At 48.0% G+C, this 17,645-nt stretch overlaps 1 protein-coding gene across 1 annotated transcript in view; it reads left to right on the top strand.

Moving 5' to 3' along the window:
* NRG2 (neuregulin 2) overlaps window positions 1-17,400 on the top strand; it is a 321,919-nt gene extending 304,519 nt beyond the window's left edge. The window contains exons 8-11 of the mRNA XM_077824244.1: window positions 2,016-2,139; window positions 4,027-4,154; window positions 7,023-7,247; window positions 16,743-17,400. Of these exons, the coding sequence (XP_077680370.1) occupies window positions 2,016-2,139; window positions 4,027-4,154; window positions 7,023-7,247; window positions 16,743-17,400 (1,135 nt within the window). The remainder of the gene's footprint in view (window positions 1-2,015; window positions 2,140-4,026; window positions 4,155-7,022; window positions 7,248-16,742) is intronic.
* The last annotated feature ends 245 nt before the right edge of the window (window positions 17,401-17,645 follow it).

The following is a 17,645-nucleotide window of genomic DNA, read 5'->3' as shown; positions in this document are numbered from 1 at the left end:
CCTTAGTTTTTTGCCGTCTGAAAATGGGGACAATAATACCTCTCTGCCATGCAGGAGGTGTGTGAGGCTTAATCAGTTTGAGAGTCTCAGCCAAAAGGACAAAACAATCTTATTATTAATACAGATATTCACTTGATTACTGAAGGTTTCGAACACACGTCTCTCATTTGCCCAGGTAGAAATAATGAAACAAACCCTGAAGTCCTAAGTCAGTTTTCACGGCATCTCCACTGTGGAAAAACTCCTACCCCCATGAATGTGCATGGGTGAGAGGGAAATGGGAACATGTCCCTGCTGATCTGTTGCACCGACTGGGTTAGCCGGGCCTGGGCAGTGGGGGAATCAGCTGTGCCCAGACATGCATCCTGATGATCTTCCTGCGTTGGTGCATCCCCATACCATGCCTTCCTGTGGGCCGTGCCTTAAAGGCATATGTGGCTCTGGCCCTCTGTAAAGGCTTCAGAAGTTAGCTCAGGGGTGTTACACTTAGAATTTTGACCATGTTTCTCCCAGCTGTGGTGTTGGCCCAGGATATGCAGTGGAGACAAGCTTCTGCGACTCAGGCAGCACAAAGAGAACCCCACGCTAAGCTATGGACAGAGTCTATCCCTGCCCAGGTCTGTAAGGAGTTTTGGTTCCTAATCTGATTTTAGTGGAAGTTAGGAGCCTAAATACCTTTGAGGATCTGGACCTGAGAGAATAAGGCAAAGGTATCCATCTGCTGAATCTCCAGGAGCAAAGTGCAGGTCTCTCCCCAGCAATCTCATGCCGGGGTGACAGCTTGTCAGAACATTCTTTTCCACACATCTGGGTTCACAGCAGCATTGTGGCTACCTGCTTGAAATGCTTTTCAGTACAGAGCACAGCGCCAACCCATTTCACTCTGGGGGCCGGAGGAAGAAATGGGGGCAGGGGATTGAGTATTTTGCTTTTATACTAGTTTATCCCACAGTATTTCCTCCATTAGTTTCTGCTAAATGGATGCTAGAAGGTGGAGGCTCTGTTCCAAAACCATGCTGCAGGGGTTAATCCAGGCAAGCAGACAGCTGCCTTCTGTAGACCAGCACCTGGTCACTGTACATCCAGTATCGCCTTGCTGTGGAGCAGCCACCAGGCTGCACTTCACCATGCTGACTCATCAGACACTTCCGCAACGCTTGTTCTTCTAGACCTTGTCTACACGGGCAAAAATAGGACCCATCGATCACCAGCACTGGAGCTCCAGGGGTGAGAGATGGAGCGTAGACAGGAGACAGTAAGTTCCTGAGCCGCCCTGTCTTCATCTCAGTTTCTACCGTGCTGCCATTGGTGGAACTGCATCAGAAGGCACCCAGAGTGAATTCCAGGTCCTGTTTTTGCCAGCATAGATGCAGCCTGCTCATCTGGAGAGACAGCGCTCAGTCCATATCTAAGCATGGGCTTTTCACATTGGCCTTGTCTTCACTGACGACATTGCCCTCCATTAGCGGGAGCAATGGGAGGAGCATCAGCAAAGGCAGACCACGTGCATTTTTGCCAGCATGTCATCTAGTAAGCCTAGATGATATGATGGATTCAAACTTCAGTGGCTTTCAGTGCCGGTACCTATAGTATTGTATATGTAGTACAGTGTTTCCACTATTGCTTCTGCTAGAGGAGCTGCGCAGCACAGACAGCGCCGGAGTGCTTAGATTTGTAATTGGGACCAAGCTGCAAAGTTTGATCCAAACTTTGCCAAATACCACCTGACTTCACAACTGCCATTTTGGTTTGGGCCCATCGCTGCTTACGTGCTTCAGAAAACCTCAAACGTTGCAGAAAGATCCTAACGTTGTGGAACGTTGTCTTGTGCTCATGATTTTCCATTGCCCTGAGCTACGGCGTGCTGAAAGTGTCTCTGAGACATGAATTCGAAGCATGGCCTTGTCCTCCTTATTGTCTGACACCCCTACAGGGCTTTGGGTGTGAAGAGTCCAAGGAGATATTAGAATTCTAAGTAAACTCTATGAATCCATTTCTCCTTTGTGCATTTTTAGAAAACAACGAAAACAAATGCATAACCATTTACGGCAAAATATGTGTCCCACCCATCCGAACCGGAGCCTTGCCAACGGCCCCAGTCACCCCCAACTGGATCCGGAGGAAATTCAGATGGCTGATGTAAGTGGCTTTGGTATAAGGCAGTGCAGAAGTGTATTGAATGCCTTTTTTCAGCCAGTGATTTTGTTTAGATGTAACATTAAGAATTTGATGTTAAAAGCTGAAATTGAATGGAAATTTGTTTTTTAAAAACGGAAAACCACTTGGGCTGGGTTTAGGACAGAAATGTATGAACTAATCATAGTTAATTCTCTGCCACTCTGTGAAATGCTCCTGGTATTTTCTGTTCATTGACAATATCCCAAAATGCAACATTCTGGACCACTACAAATACCATGGACACGTGGCTGGTGAGCGTGAGGCTGTTATCTTGAAGAGCCATTGGTGTGCATGGCACTTTAGGTAGGGCCTTGTTCTGCCACTGTTGCTTCAAATCAGTAATACTTTGCTCAAGGTAGTAAGTCCCATTGGGGTGCTCAGACGCCACACTGATGGGCACAATTTAAGACCATAGGCTCTGATCCAGCAAAGCACTTAAGCACATGCTCAGTTTAATGTGTGTGGGTAAGTTCCCTTAAATTCAGTGGGACTATGAATGTGAGTATGTTGATTTGGGGCATTTGGAAAAAAATGAAAGTGGGAGGCAACCAGATCCATGATGAGTAAAGACACAGGACGGGATTCTTTCCTGTGCCAGCGCTCCAGCATTTCCTAACTTTTGAGTGCTCAGCTTTGCAACCTTCACATCGTATTAACATTTTTTTGTATGTGATAATTTATATGTCATCCTGTGTATGATACATAATGGACCAGTTCTTGCTGGCTCCTGGAGATAGGTATAACGGGTCCCTTGTCAGCTGCACAAGTGCCAAGCACAGACAGAGGAGTCGGGAGCTAGGCAGACAGACAGGCATGAATACGGACAGAAAGAGAATCTGAAAAAAGCAGCAATAGTGCCTTCCCAGGCTGCGGCCCCACACAAAACCTTGCAACATCTGTTGATGCTGTGAGTAGGAATAACCCATGCAAGAGCTGAGGTTGACCATTGCCAGGTCAGGGACCATATTGGTGTACATATACAGACTAAGCACCATGTCTCCAAGGCCCTCAACATTCATCAACACCCTTTCAGAGTTCCCATGTTGCAGCCTCTACTTGACATATTGAAGAACCCAGAACAGCGCCACAGAACAGCCACTACTTTTTAACCTTCTGGGCCGCTGCTGTTCTTCTCAGCTCTTTAAACTGGACACAGATGCCATGTGATCATGTACTTGTTACGTGGTTTGATATATAGACTCATAAGCATTAAGGCCACAAGGGACCATCATGATCGGGGTCCTCAACCTTTTTCTTTCTGAGGCCCCCCCATAACATGCTATAAAAACTCCACAGCCCGCCTGTGCCACAACGACTGGTTTTCTGCATATAAAAGCCAGGGCCGGTGTTAGGGGGCAGCAAGCAGGGCAATTGCTTGGGACCCCACGCCACAGGGGGCCCTCAAAGCTAAGTTGCTCAGGCTTCTGCTTCAACCACAGGTGGCAGGGCTCAGGGCCCTGGACTTCAGCCCCATGCAGTGGGGCTTTGGCTTTCTGCCGCGGGTCCGAGCAAGTCTAATGCTGGCCCTGCCTGGCGGATCCCCTGAAACCTGCTCCCAGGCTCCCAGAGGGCCCCAGATCTCTGGTTGAGAACCACTGATCATGAAAATCTAGTCTGACCACCTGCATATCAGACCCCAGAACCTTGCCCATCCACTCCTGTGATAGACCTCTAACCTTGGGCTGAGTTACTGAAGTCCGCAAATCAAGTTACCGAGAATCCACCATCTTCACTAGTTTAAACTTGCAAGTGACCCATGCCCCAGGCTGCAGAGGAAGGCGAAACCCCTCCCCACCCCGAGTCAATCAATGAGCAGTTGCCTGATGTTTGGGACTCTCTTTATTACAGTATATTTCTAAAAACGTTTCTGCCACTGACCATGTGATACGGAGGGAAACAGAGACGACGTTTTCAGGAAGTCATTCCTGCTCCCCATCTCACCATTGCTCCACAGCCACTCCAACTTCAAGCCAGAGGTGAGTGTGCCGTCCCCCATCCCCACACACACATCCATCCTATTCCTGCAAGAATATCTCAAGAGTGTAGCAAGAAAACCATTTCCTAAATCAGAGCAAATACCAAATGTTTTTCTTTTCACCTGCTTGTTCACTGCTCATGAGTGTTTGCAATATTCTGTCACTTCAAGTGACACAGAGAAAATAGATGCACGAGAGAAAAACACTGAAGATTATTCTACATGGAGTTTGATTTTGTGATAGTTTTGGAGAAAATTCTTTTTAGCTGTGGGGTTTGGAACATATATAACTCAGATAATCAGCATACACTAGACTTTGGGTAAAAGGAAAAAATTTTCAGAAGCTCCTAAGTTCCATTTACAAAAAGGATGTAGGGCCAGATTTTTGAAGGTATTTAGGTGCCTAAAGGTGCAAAATGAGCTTTTCTAAAGTGCAGATTAGGTGCTCTCCTATCTGCATCATTATGCACCTAAATACCTGTAGAAGTCTGGCCCTTAAGTTCATAAGTCACTTTTGAAGATGGGACTTAGGCTCTTAAGACGCTTTTGAAAACTTTACCCTTTATCTCATTTGCATACTGCTATCCTCTTTCTAAATACTTTATGTAGTACTAGAGCTGCAAAATTTGGATTCAGATCCAAGTTTTGAAGAATCCAAATTTCAGAGGTATTCAGGGGGCATTTACAAAATACAGATCTGGATCCAGATTCAGATCTGAGGAGCTCTGCAATGTCAAGAGTGTTTGGATTCTGGGGTTTGGTTTGGGGCTCTCTCTTGTGGTTTCCATTTTTAAATGTCAGAATTCTGACCTATGATCTCAAAACTATGAACTATGGCCGTCTGGTGACCCTGTCGTGGCAAATGTGCTTTATATGTCTGTGCATGGATAGTTGCTCCTGAAGATGACTGCTGTGAAGCATTTAGAGCTAAACTTTGAACATGGAAAACTATGTTGTATCTTCACAATCTACATAAACAGGAAGTTGTACACAGAACAGTTAAGTGTATCTACACATACATTAATCCATGAAGCACACACAGATGTGTATTTTGCACAGGCAGTTGCCTGCATATTTTATATATACTAATGCATATTTCACTTGTGTTTAGAAATATTCTCCTATACATACCTGTATAAGAAGAGAGGGCTATAAATATTGTTAAACATTTAGGTCTAAACTTTCAAAATTGGGGTCCAATTTAGCAGGTGCAATTTTGCATCAATAAAAACTTGTTCATGCAACTTGTTACAGGCGAAAGAATGTTGGTGCAGATGCTTGTCTTTGCACTTTGCACCTACAGATATGGAGGTCATTCTGCAGCTGGCTTGAAAATCTGGGTCTCAATATCTTGTGCGATGTTAGGTCATCAGTGAAATAGCAATAGTTCTTGTTAACAGGACAGGGTCAAGGTGGAAGAAACAGCGCATCCATGAAGCAGAGCCTTTTACCTTTTTGAAGGGCATTTCCAATTATAAATTAATCTTTTCCATTTTTATAGTGTCCAGGAAAACCCTGGATTGCATCTTCAAATGCCCTGGAGCAGGGCTAAGAGTAGATGGACACTTTCTCTTTGTGAATCCTCTGTTTCTTCCCCTCTGATGGTTCCAGTGAATACTGTGCTTATGCCAGTAACTGAAGTCAGTTCTTTGAAGGTGCACTCAACATTAAAACATGATTGTAAGATGACACTCTGAGGTCCATATTTATGTCCCATTGGTCAGTTGCACCAGACCAGATGTGTTCATCTGCAAGGCAAAAGATGTCAGGTCTGATTCTGATCTCACTTACACCAGTTGTCCACCAGTGTAACTTTAGTGTTTGGTAGATGTTGATGAATCCTTTGCATTCCAAGTGTTTGGAGAAAAAGGACCAGAAGGCAAAATGTTGACTTTTTTAGAAAACATTCTCTTACATAAGTTACTCTAGCAGTGTGGCTATTCTATTATTCAGTCCTCAAAGCTTGGTGATTTAGACCTAATATTTTTCAGCTATTTTGCATTCATGAGTTGCACACACAAATTACACAATAGACATGTGCAATCCTGAGTTGTGTGTACAAAAGTATATGTGCATGCAAAACTCCAATTTACATGGTCTCATTACATGTTTTTCACTCATTTCACAATGGTTAGGCCTTCTGACGGGCAGATACCTATTGGGATTTACAAAGTGCCTAACTCCCATCAAAAGTCAGTGGGAATTAGGTGCCCAACTCACTTAGGAATTTTAAATCCTACAAGGCACCAAAATACTGTCATGAATTGGTGCTTGATCTCTAAAACTCTGTCTTTCTGAGTAAACTGCCATGAGCAAATGTTCTTGAAGACACACCCAGAGCAGATGAGTTGAATGTGAAGCTGCCATTTCACTCCTCCTCTTTTCTAACCAGAACACCATTTGAAGTTGTAAATGCAGTTGATGGTTGCACCTGAGAGTAGGCCTGGGTTTAACCATAATTAACAAGTTCTTTGGATCAGGACTGTTCTTCTGCTCCGGCATCCCTGTGAACTCCAGCACCTAATTCTCTGCTGGCATAACTTCATTGACTCCAATTGCCTGATCTGCACTTGCCATAAGGCAGTCAGGCATTTGTTTGTCCTCCCGTGTGCCCACAAGCAGTTGACCCAAATTCATTGTGGACAAAACAAGTGAAGGCCAAGTTTTGCAAATCGCTCCCCCACCCACCCCCCACCCCCGGTAAACACATTGCTTTTAGAGAGAGAAGCAAAGTGGATACAGAGTGTGGATTTCTAACCTTCCTTCAGAATGGCTCCAAGCCACAGACTGCCTGAAGGAACAGGTGTGGTGTAGCAGGACATGGCAGAAATTCTCCCTGACTGTTGTTGATCTGTGGTCTGCTTTGCAGGCAGGAAAGCCACACATGGAGCTTGGACCGGACGGAGAGCCTGACTTCTGATTCGCAGTCTGGTATGATGCTGTCTTCAGTGGGAACCAGTAAATGCAACAGCCCTGCCTGCGTCGAGGCCCGCACCCGGCGAGGAGCTGCGTATTGCGTGGAGGACTCGAGAAGACCCACTATGCAATACAGGGATTCGGTGGATTCACTGCGAGACTCGCCACACAGCGAAAGGTCAGCCCTCACTGCTTTGTGCCATCAGCTCTGGGGTAGATGACTCTGTTATGGGTTACTAGGATTCACTGGTCGAAGTGAAGGACACTAGAGAGGGGCATCCAGACCAGATCCATGTTGGAAATAAGATACTGCACCAGAGCAGTGCTCTGCTTGGACCGGTATCCTGTCTTTGAGAATGGCCTGTAGCAAAAGCTTCAGACACAGATGCAAAAAACCTCTCGGAATTGACTGCCCATGTTGGAAATTTTTCCCTAGCACCAAGCAGTTCATGTTGCTGTATGGTATGCACTGAAGCATCAGAGCTTTTCTCTCTTATACATTGTAAGTGTAAATAAGAGCGAAAGTTTGACAGCGTCAGGGTGACTTCTGGGGATAGGGAGGGGCGTAGATCTTCTCTCTGTCCATGGCTGAAGACTCCAAGCTTGCTGACCACCTGTGGCTCGGGGATTAGAATTCCTCTCCCAAAGAGATGCTCCTATCTTGTGAACTACAGGATCTGCTTAGTACATAGCTTAGTACAAAGAACCTGCAGCACATTCCAGCCAGTAAAGAGCAGCGTTACATGTATGGATCAGCCCCTACTGTACGTGGCCTAGGGATGGGAAAATAGCTGATGATCCAGGCAGGGAACTAATCTAAGTGAAGATGAAGTAGAGAGGAGGGGTTGGATTCATGGAGGATTGGGTTGTTTTTAATGGTGAGAGGGGACTGCCTGGATTTGAAAGCCTTCACCCTGGCTGGCTCACTACTAGCTGGGCTTGTTACATCGGCTCTCTTCTGGGAAAAGTGATAAATTTCATTTCCTTTTCGGGAGGAGGAAGCGATTTTCCCCAGCCCGTCCCCCAAATGCTGCTGCAGCAGTATAACGGGGCTGGCCATGGGAGAATGCCCCCAGGATAGGCACTGCATCAGGTTGCCATGGAGCCCTCATGCAGGGAGCACACTGGGGCTGGGAGGAACATGTCAGAGGCAGGAGGGAGTACAGCTGGGGGGATTCTAGCCAGTGCTGCTGCCATGGGCATCCAGGGAGGTCCTGCCTCCATTGCACACTCGCCCTTAGATCAGCCTGGAATAAGACAGAGCCTCCTCTCCTGGGCCGCACCGGTGTGTGCTGCACCTCCAGAGAGCCCCAATTGCACCTTGAATATGGACAACATGGTGAAGGCTCATGGGGGACTCACAGGGCTTGGGGCAGGATCAGGCTGTACCAAATACGCCGTGTCCAGCGCAGCAGATAAGGCACAGACAATGCAGGGGTAAGGTAAGGGGAGCAGAGTACAGCAATGCCGTATGCAAGTGCCACAAGCCTGGAGGCAAACAAGATGAACTGGATAAGCTGCGTGCAGGGATGATGGCCCCACTGGTGTTGTGGAACCAATGGGAGACAGCCAGGAAAGCTGGCCTATTGATGCTGAAGGCCATGCTCTACATAGGAGGAGAGAGCCAGGCATATGCCTGTGCTAGGGGACAAGGGAGTCACCTTCTAGTGAAATCTAGATGGCAAGAGAAGAAAACGACAGCATGGACACTCTGAGTCCCGATGAGTGAGAAAGGAAATAATAGTGCCCGACGAGTCTCTGGCCCAGATCAAATCAGAGTAAAAGCAAAGACCAGGCCCTTAGCCAAGAGATAGTGGAGACAGAAAAGGTACTGGATCTGGTGCTTAGCATCCTGATGATTTGAAATACCAAGATGTCTGATGCAGCCAAACCAGGGGGTATCAATGGAGATTTAACATAAACTCCACTGATGTTGTGCAGTGAAACCTGTTCATAAAGACCACCAAAGGGAGGCACTGTATTAGTGCTGGGTAACAACAGGTGGCCACAGAAAGCAGCATGGTTAATATGGAGGAACACTCACGGGGATAAGACTACACTGGCTTTTAAGACCAGGGAGGGTGGCTAGCTGGGGCCTCTCAGCACAGATCTCATTCACTGTGCCTCTTGTTTGGCAAGGTGAAGCATACAGCGAAAGGCACGATCACTTGCATTTGGTATTAACCAATTAAGAGTCAGAGAGTCCCAGAGTCACAGAGCTGAGTACAGAGGAGAGCCAGTGGCGAAAGGATCTCTTGGGGCTTCAGCTCCTAAGGAAGGGGAACATGGGAAGCTGGAATCATAGGGCATTTTACTGTGACGCATCTAACGGTAGGAAACTGAGGCAGTTAGTAGGAAGAGGCCCGCAGAGGGAAGTACCAAGGGAAAGGTGGAAATAAGAAGGACAATGCTGGGTGTTGAACGGTTCTTCCCACCACGCAGGGGGCACAGGTTCACAGACAGACTCCTGTGCTGAAGAAGTATGTCATTTATTTTCTGCTTCAGTGAGTGATTGGTTCATCGAGCCAGGGCACAGCACAGGGTTAAACGCAAGTGACCCCCATATTCGGTGCTCGCCTTAAATACACTGTTACAAAATTATTCATTCTATATTGTATAAACACCTTTCTGCCTAGCACTAAGATTAGTTTGCCAGCTCGGTTGTTACCTGATTGGATTGCTGACCCCATTGTTTATCTGATCCGATTGCTGGCTCAGCTTTTGACCTGGCTGTTCTCTTTCCTGGTCAGACAAGCAGGCATCTTTTCACATGCCCCAACACCTATACATCCTACATATTCCATCCTACATTGCGGGGACCCAAGAGTAAAAAGTATAAATGCAAGTGTATGATTTCAAAGGGAAGTCTAGAACAAGAAAGCAAGCCAGTGACTAAAAGAAGAGCTTATAAAGGACTTGAAAATTGAACTTTGCAGGGGCAGGAAGTGAGGTTGGATCTTCTAGAAATCAAATAAGGGAGACGAAAGAGAGAGAGAGAAATGCATAGATTTACAGATTCTAAGAAAAGCAGGGACCATGATGATGATCTAGTCCAGGGGTGGCCAACCGGAGCCACATGCGGCTCTTCAGAAGTTAATATGTGGCTCCTCGTTTAGGCACCGACTCCGGGGCTGGAGCTACAGGTGCCAACTTTCCAATGTGCCGGAGGGTGCTCCCTGCTCAACCCCCTGCTCTGCCCCAGGCTCTGCCCCCACTCCACCCCTTCCCGTGCCCTCCCCTGAGCCTGCCATGCCCTCGCTCTTCCCCCCTCCCGAGCCTCCTGAACATCACAAAACAGCTGATTGGGAGGTGTGGGGAGGGAGGGGGAGGTGCTGATCAGTGGGGCTGCCGGTGGGTGGGAGACGCTGGGAGTGGGGGGGTCGGGAGATGATGTGGGGGCTGCTGACATATTACTGTGGCTCTTGGGCAATGTACATTGGTAAATTCTGTCTCCTTCTCAGGCTCCGGTTGGCCATCCCTGATCTAGTCTGAGCTTCTGTATAGCACAGGTCAGAGATTTCATTCCTGTTTCAAGCCCAGAAACCAGTGGCTGAAGCAGAGAAGATAGAACTTGATCTAGAGATCCCATGTGAGGAAGAATTTAGCACATTCCTGGATAAGGAGGAGAGGGTGTGGGTGGATGGTGTGAGAGAGGGAAGGAGTCAGTGGAAATATGGTTTCTACAAATGTATCTAGGAAAAGAATAAAGGGAAGGGAAGTAGAGGAGCTCTGGTAAGGGAGGAGGAAAACCCAATCCAGAAGAGTGTTGGGATGGTTATAGGACTGAGGGAAATCTGAGTCATTGTTCTAAGGCTTTGTCTGGATTCAGTGTGTGGATCTCTTTCTTTCTTTCTCCTCCATCCCCTCCACTCATCCCAGGAGTCTGCACCTTTACAGAGGTAACTGACCCGATTCCATTGCCTCTTGCTTCTTTCCTGAAGCTCTGATCTCCGTCTCGGAGCTCTCTCCATGATCCCCACCTGCTGTATTTCAGCACGTCTCCCTCCCTATGGCCCCATCGCTCCTTTCACGATCTCTAGGCTGACCTCGTTGCTGCTCTCAGCCTCCTCATCCCTTCCACACACACACACCCGACTTCTCTCCTCTCAGTTGATTCCATCAACCTTTCATTTCTCACAGTTCCTCTCTTGATTCCCGTGTCTCCCTTTCTTGCTGCTCTGCCTGCCCTTTAATCCCATCCCTCTGCATCTGCTGCTTCTGTGACTGCATCCAGGCTGCTGAGTGCCCTTGGGCAGTGTCCCAGGCCTGCACTGAGCTCCTCCATGTCAGTTCTTTCTAGTGCTTCCAAAGCATAGCATCTCTTTTCCTCCTCCTGCTCCCTCCTGACACCTCACCCTCCTCTGCCCGCTCTCTGCCCAGCAGCTTGCCAATATTTCCCAACCGCCCATAAGAACTCTTCCCTGCCTCTGACCCTTCAACCTCTAATTCCACCCTTTCCTTCTTCCCACCACTCTGGGCTTCCCAAGCCTGACTGTGACTCTGCCTCCAAACCCTCCAACCCATTGCTTCCCATTTCTTGTCCTCCTCCGCTGCTCTTTATCTCTAGCCACTCCCACTATGACTCCTTTCCATCTGCCGACATGCACCAACTGTCTCCCCGACTGGAAATAAACTCCTTGGGATGGACTTATCTCTCTACCTACCACCTTAGCTCCACCACCCTCCTTCCACTGGCTTTCTGTGTTTTACCACACCTCCCTACCTGCCTGGCTTCTGACTTCCGCTTTCCCTCAGACCCTGAAAGCAGAGGATCTTGATCTCTCCTGCTAAGTATCGTTAAGGAGCTGGGGAAGGAAATGGAATGCTTGGAGAGAGCCTTCCCTGATGTCCTCACAGGTCTCATCCCACAGAGGAAACTGCACAACCTATTAGAATTGGACAAAGGGCAAATGTGAAGCAAACCCGGTGATCGCACAGCTGGGTGTTCCGTTGCCGATCCTAGCGAAGTCGAGGAGGTTCAGTATCGAAATGAAACCACCGGGAAAACAGAACCTAGCAACTACAGCTGGGGGAAAATTTTCAGACAACATTCCTTTTTCACTGAAAAATGCAGATTCAGGTTGACCAAAAATGTTTTCAAATTCACGGAATTGTTTCAATCAAACAAAAAAAATTCTGAAAAAATCGAAATGTTTCAACTTTCTTTGTGAATTTTATTTCAATTTGATTCAAGAAAGAACTTAAAAAAGCTAAGAAATCCCTCAGAAACCAAACAAAACCTTTCGTTTGACCCAGAGCTGGAATTTTTATTTTTCACTTTTTCAGTCTGCTGATCCCCCCCCGCCCCCCTGCCGCCGCCGCCGCACACACACACCCCATTTTTCGGGCTGGCCACTGACTTGAAAAATTGGTTATTTTCCCAGGTCTGCTAGCGCCAGCTACCATGGCACAGATTGTCCAGGTGATCAGAGCCCCCTAGTAGAACTACCAATGCTGTGGCCCAAGGCAGGCCAGCAGCTGTCATTTACCTTGATTTCTCTAAAGCTGTTATTACAGCCTCCTACCCCCCAGAATGTAGAGAGGAATACTAGCATGAGGGCAAAAACTGGCTGGCAGGCCGTAGGCAGTGCAAGCAAATAGGGCACCCTCAGAACAGAGGAAGTATCAACAGGAGCCAGGCTTCAGGTCTGTGCTACTAAACATTCCCTGTAATCCCTGTGGAATGATCAGGGGCATCCCCCTAAGTCAGGGCTAGATTCTGCCTGTAGGAAGCAGAGGTGCAGTGCACAGGGGCAGCCCTGCAGCAGGGGCTCAGCGTGACTCAGCCCCTGTTTCTCCCAGGGGACTTTTTGGGAGCACACACCAGAGCAGCAGCTTCACCAACCTATAGGGGAGTGCAGTGTGCAATCCCCTTTGTGTTCAGCTAACCGGTGTGGTGGTGGGCATGGAGGGGGACAGGACCATGCCCCTCCATCCTGCCAACTTGCGGGCAAGTAGCACCCACGTGGGCACTTGCAGGGAGCGAGGTGGTCCCCAGTTTCTAGGTGAGGAGGGCATCACCTTTCACCCTCCCCAGCCCCATCCCAATAGAGACTGGCCATCATCTGTGCAGCCAACCCCAAGCTTGGAGGGCTAATAAGCAGCAGAGGAGCTCTCCAAGCAGCACTAGCGATGTGGCAGGCTGGAAGAGCCAGGGCAGCTCTAAATTAGATGAGATTTAGGATAGCTAAATGCAAGGTGAGGCACCAAGGGAGATCCCTTAATCAGCCCAGATAGAAACAGGAGGCTGCTGCTTAGAAAGCAGCTGTGGGGTCAGAGAGCCCCGCAGGTTAGAGTGAAGGTTATCGAAGATGAGTTCACGCTCGAATGCTCTTGCTAACAGAGCAAATGAAATCCTGAGTGCTTGTCTATAAATAGAGGGCTCTCTCCTAAGCCAAAGGAGGTAATAAGGGTGCTTTATACAGCCATGGTGTGAGTGTGCTGAGGATATTGTGGGCACTTTGGGACCTTGTGTTAAAGAAAAGCCATTGCAGAGCTAGAGGGAGGACAGAGAAAGGCACTCGAGGGTTTCACAGAGGACGAGAGCCTGGGATGGTGCTGGTGGAAGGGCAGATACCAGTAACGTTGCACAAAACATATGTATCGGTAAAGCAGGAAAGAGACTGCCCTGGCGCAGAGGAAGTGGGAGAGCCAGAGGACAGGTCTGGAACTAAGGGCCTGACCCAAAGCCCATCAGTTTCAATGGAGAAGGCCCCAAAGTGGATCGTGTGATGATAAGGGGGTTGTGGCTGTATAGGGAGCATAGCAGAGGTGACCTGTCCTGGTGGGAGCTCTCTAAGGCATTGGCTCCTGGAGCACAGGGAGTGGGCGGCTCTGCACCCTTTGAAACAGGGCAACATCAGCGTGGCTGGAGAGGGCCCTCTGTAGTTGCTGGCACTGGGTGTGCCAGAGAGGCTGAGTCTTCTGGCAGCACTAGACTGGCATAGTCCAGGGATAAGGATTGTGATGGTCCCTGGGCAAGGGCACAGGTGTTGGGAGGGAGGCACGCTGCCCTTTCCTCTCCTCCTTGTGCACTCGTCCAGGAGGGTGATCAGGCAATGCATGTAACTGCTGAATGAGGCAAATACATGGGGTGAAATGCTAGACATTGGCATCGTATGTCTCTAGGGATCTTTTCCAACCCAGCTGTCTAGGGCTTTCTCATCTAAGAGCAGGAGTACAGGAAAAACCCAGGGAGGAGAGAGAGGCTCCTGGTGGGGTCCCATCTCCTCTGTACCAATTTGTTACTCTGTGAGCTGATGTCCCTCCTCTATGTGATGATCGGCTTATGTTCCCACCCCCCTGCTCCACTATACCTCCAGTGAGCTCCATGGTGTCACACTGGTGAAAGGGCTGCAGGAGTCAGATCCAGCATGCACCTCTTTTGTGCATATCATGTAAATGAGCTGGGTGAGAGTCAAAAAGCTACAAACCCATGCACCTCAGGAGAACTTACTGTCTTTGAGTTGTGCTATAAACAAGCAAACACTTCCCTGTTCTGAGTTACCCAAATATACAGACATCCTGGGCCATTTACGTACCATAGAATCATAGAATATCAGGGTTCAAAGAGATCTCAGGAGTCATCTAGTCCGTCCCCCTGCTCAAAGCAGAACCAACACCAACTAAATCATCCCCGCCAACTTTTGCTGACTTTTGTCAAGCCAGGCCTTAAAAACCTCTAAGGATGGAGATTCTACCACCTCCCTAGGTAACCCATTCCAGTACCACTCTCCTAGTGAAATAGTGTTTCCTAATATCCAACCGAGACCTCCTGCACTGCAACTTGAGACCATTGCTTCTTGTTCTGTCATCTGCCACCACTGAGAACAGCCAAGCTCCAACCTCTTTGGAACCCCCCCTTCAGATAGTTGAAGGCTGCTATCAAATCCCCTCACTCTTCTCTTCTGCAAACTAAATAACCCCAGTTCCCTCAGCCTCTCCTCGTAAGTCATGTGCCCCAGCCCCCTAATCATTTTTGTTGCCCTATGCTGGACTCTCTCCAGTTTGTTCACATCCCTTCTGTAGTGGGGGGACCAAAACTCAGCTCTGTGTCACCCGAATGTACAGTCATCCTGGGCCATTTATGTACCAACTCTGTGTTGCCCAAATGTACATTCATCCTGGGCCATTTATGCACCAGCTCTGTGTCACCCAAATGTCAAGTCATACTAGGGCCATTTACTTACCACTTTTCTGTTCTATATATAGAATGGCCCTTTCCATATAGCTCAAAGGCCAAGCACAAAATCTAATGTAACCCCTCAAATCAGCCGCTGCTTGGAGTGAGATGAAAGAATAGTCCCCTCCCACCACCTCATCCTCTCCCAGCCAGCTCCTCAAGCCAGTGTTCTGAGGACCTTGCAATGCACCCAGGATGTTAAACTTTGGGCTTGATTCTCCAAGGTGATAAGTACCGCCCATTGAAATTAATGAGTTGAGAAGCCCTCAGCATCTTGCAGCATTGGGACCTTAGGCTCTACCCTACTAACCGAAGAGCCAATTCCAGACTGAGAGCACCTAGAGAAGTTACATTGATGCAAAGACTTCCTGGCAGCTACAGCATCCTTCCCTAATTACTGAAGTGCCATGGAGCCCATGGCTGCCTTTGCATTTGGCTCAAAGCCCTTTCCCTCACACCTCCGTTGAAACACTCAGGTGCTGCTGGACATTGCGTTAGTAACAGAGGCACTCTTCGCTTTGGCTCTTGGGTGGTCCAGCGCTTTGGCATGGGGCTAGAAAGTGCAGTTTTACTGGGGGTGACATCTTTTGGAGGAGCCTTAAAAGTAACATTCTAATTGTTTCTGGTCGTAAAGTTCCCATGGCACTTTTTGCAAGAGGAGGGTTTTGAGCTCCAGTGTCATGGGCAAATTTCAGCTTTGGTAATTACATTTACCTATCTACATTCTCAATGTTGCTTCAACTGGATGTTTTCCTTTGCTTCCTAAACTGTTTTTCAGTGTGGCTGGCATTGAGAGATGGATGGTGCATCTTACCTCGGAGGTGGCTAGATTTCATTGGTGGATGTCATAACCCCTGTGTTAGCTTCACCCCAGTATAGATGCTCAGAGCATCCAGTTTTCACATGTGGGTACCTTAAGCTGCTGCACAAGATGCTGGCATAAGACCATAGGGCTCACCATACCAGGTGGGACCAACAGTACAATGAGTCCAATGTCCTGTGAGCAACAGTGGCCAGCATTAGGTAGTACAGAGGAAGGTGTAAACCCCCATTCTGAACAAATATGCACTCACATGCCCATTGGGCTAGTGGGCGACTTCAGGTATCCAAATGGAGGGCTTGTATGTAATAGGGCAATCACTTTTGGAAATAGGGTCTGTAAAACCCCTTGGGACTTGGTTCTTCTAGGTTAAATTTACAGCATGAGGGCCCGGGTCTGTCAGTTACCATGTGAGGGGCACGGGTGTGTCAGTTACCAGGTGAGGGGCGCAGGTGCATCAGTTACCACGTGAGGGCACTGGTATGTCAGTTACCATGTGAGGGTGTGGGTGTGTCAGTTACCATGTGAGGGGTGTAGGTATGTCAGTTACTATGCAAGGGTGTGGTTGTGTTAGCTATTTGGCCCTGGTAGTTTGGACCCCAGGGTCAGGTATTCAAATGGGAAGAATAATATCTGGAAAGCTCTTGTCAATCAGTTGTTTCTCTTTTCAGATATGTGTCTGCTCTGACAACACCAGCACGTCTGTCTCCTGTCGACTTCCATTACTCACTTGCTGCACAGGTACCTACCTTCGAGATCACCTCCCCCAATGCTGCCCATGCGGTGTCCCTTCCGCCTGCGGCACCCGTTAGCTTTCGAGTGGAAGAGCAGCAGCCTTTACTGCGACGCTATCAGGTGCCCTTCCAGGATATGCAGAGATACGACAGTTACTACCAAAGGAAGAACTACTTGAATGAGAGCATGGGGAGTCTGCCTTCGAGCCCCTTCCGCATCACGGAGGATGATGAGTATGAAACGACACAAGAGTACATCCCAGCACTAGAACAACCAAAGAAAACAGCTAGCAACAACAGGCGGTGGAAAAGATCAAAACTCAACGGGCAGGTCTCACACAGAGCCCGGACAGTCAGAGACTCCTTCTCAGGAAGCAGTGCTTCATATAGTGAGTCTGATGAGGAGCTCATGGCGGAGAGCACCCCATTCTTAAGCATTCAAAACACTGAGGCAATGAACACAGATTCACCGCCGCTGTATCGGCCGGGAGACAGCAGGACTTACTATTCCTTCGAGAGACAAAGCGCACAGGTGGAGAGCGGGCAAAGCAGATCGACACACATGAGACCCAAACAGGACTCGGCTCCTCTTTAGAAGCCACACAAACTCACGCACCCACAAACACACCTGTATCGAAAAGGAGGAAAGATATTTTTATTTTATATAAAAGAGGAAAAAATATAACAAATCAAATGTTTTATTTTCATTTTAGCAAAGTTGTCTTATAATAGCTAACAGCAAAGACTTTTTTATAGGGAATCTCTATTTATATGTGACATCTTGACTTACAGCTTCCGAGAAAAAAACACACAAACAAAACAAAATAAATAAATACTAAT

The sequence above is a fragment of the Eretmochelys imbricata genome, chromosome 8 (assembly GCF_965152235.1).
Source record: "Eretmochelys imbricata isolate rEreImb1 chromosome 8, rEreImb1.hap1, whole genome shotgun sequence".
Lineage (NCBI taxonomy): Eukaryota > Metazoa > Chordata > Testudines > Cheloniidae > Eretmochelys > Eretmochelys imbricata.
Note: the sequence above shows the minus strand (reverse complement) of the source record. Positions and strands in the feature narration are given on the sequence as shown.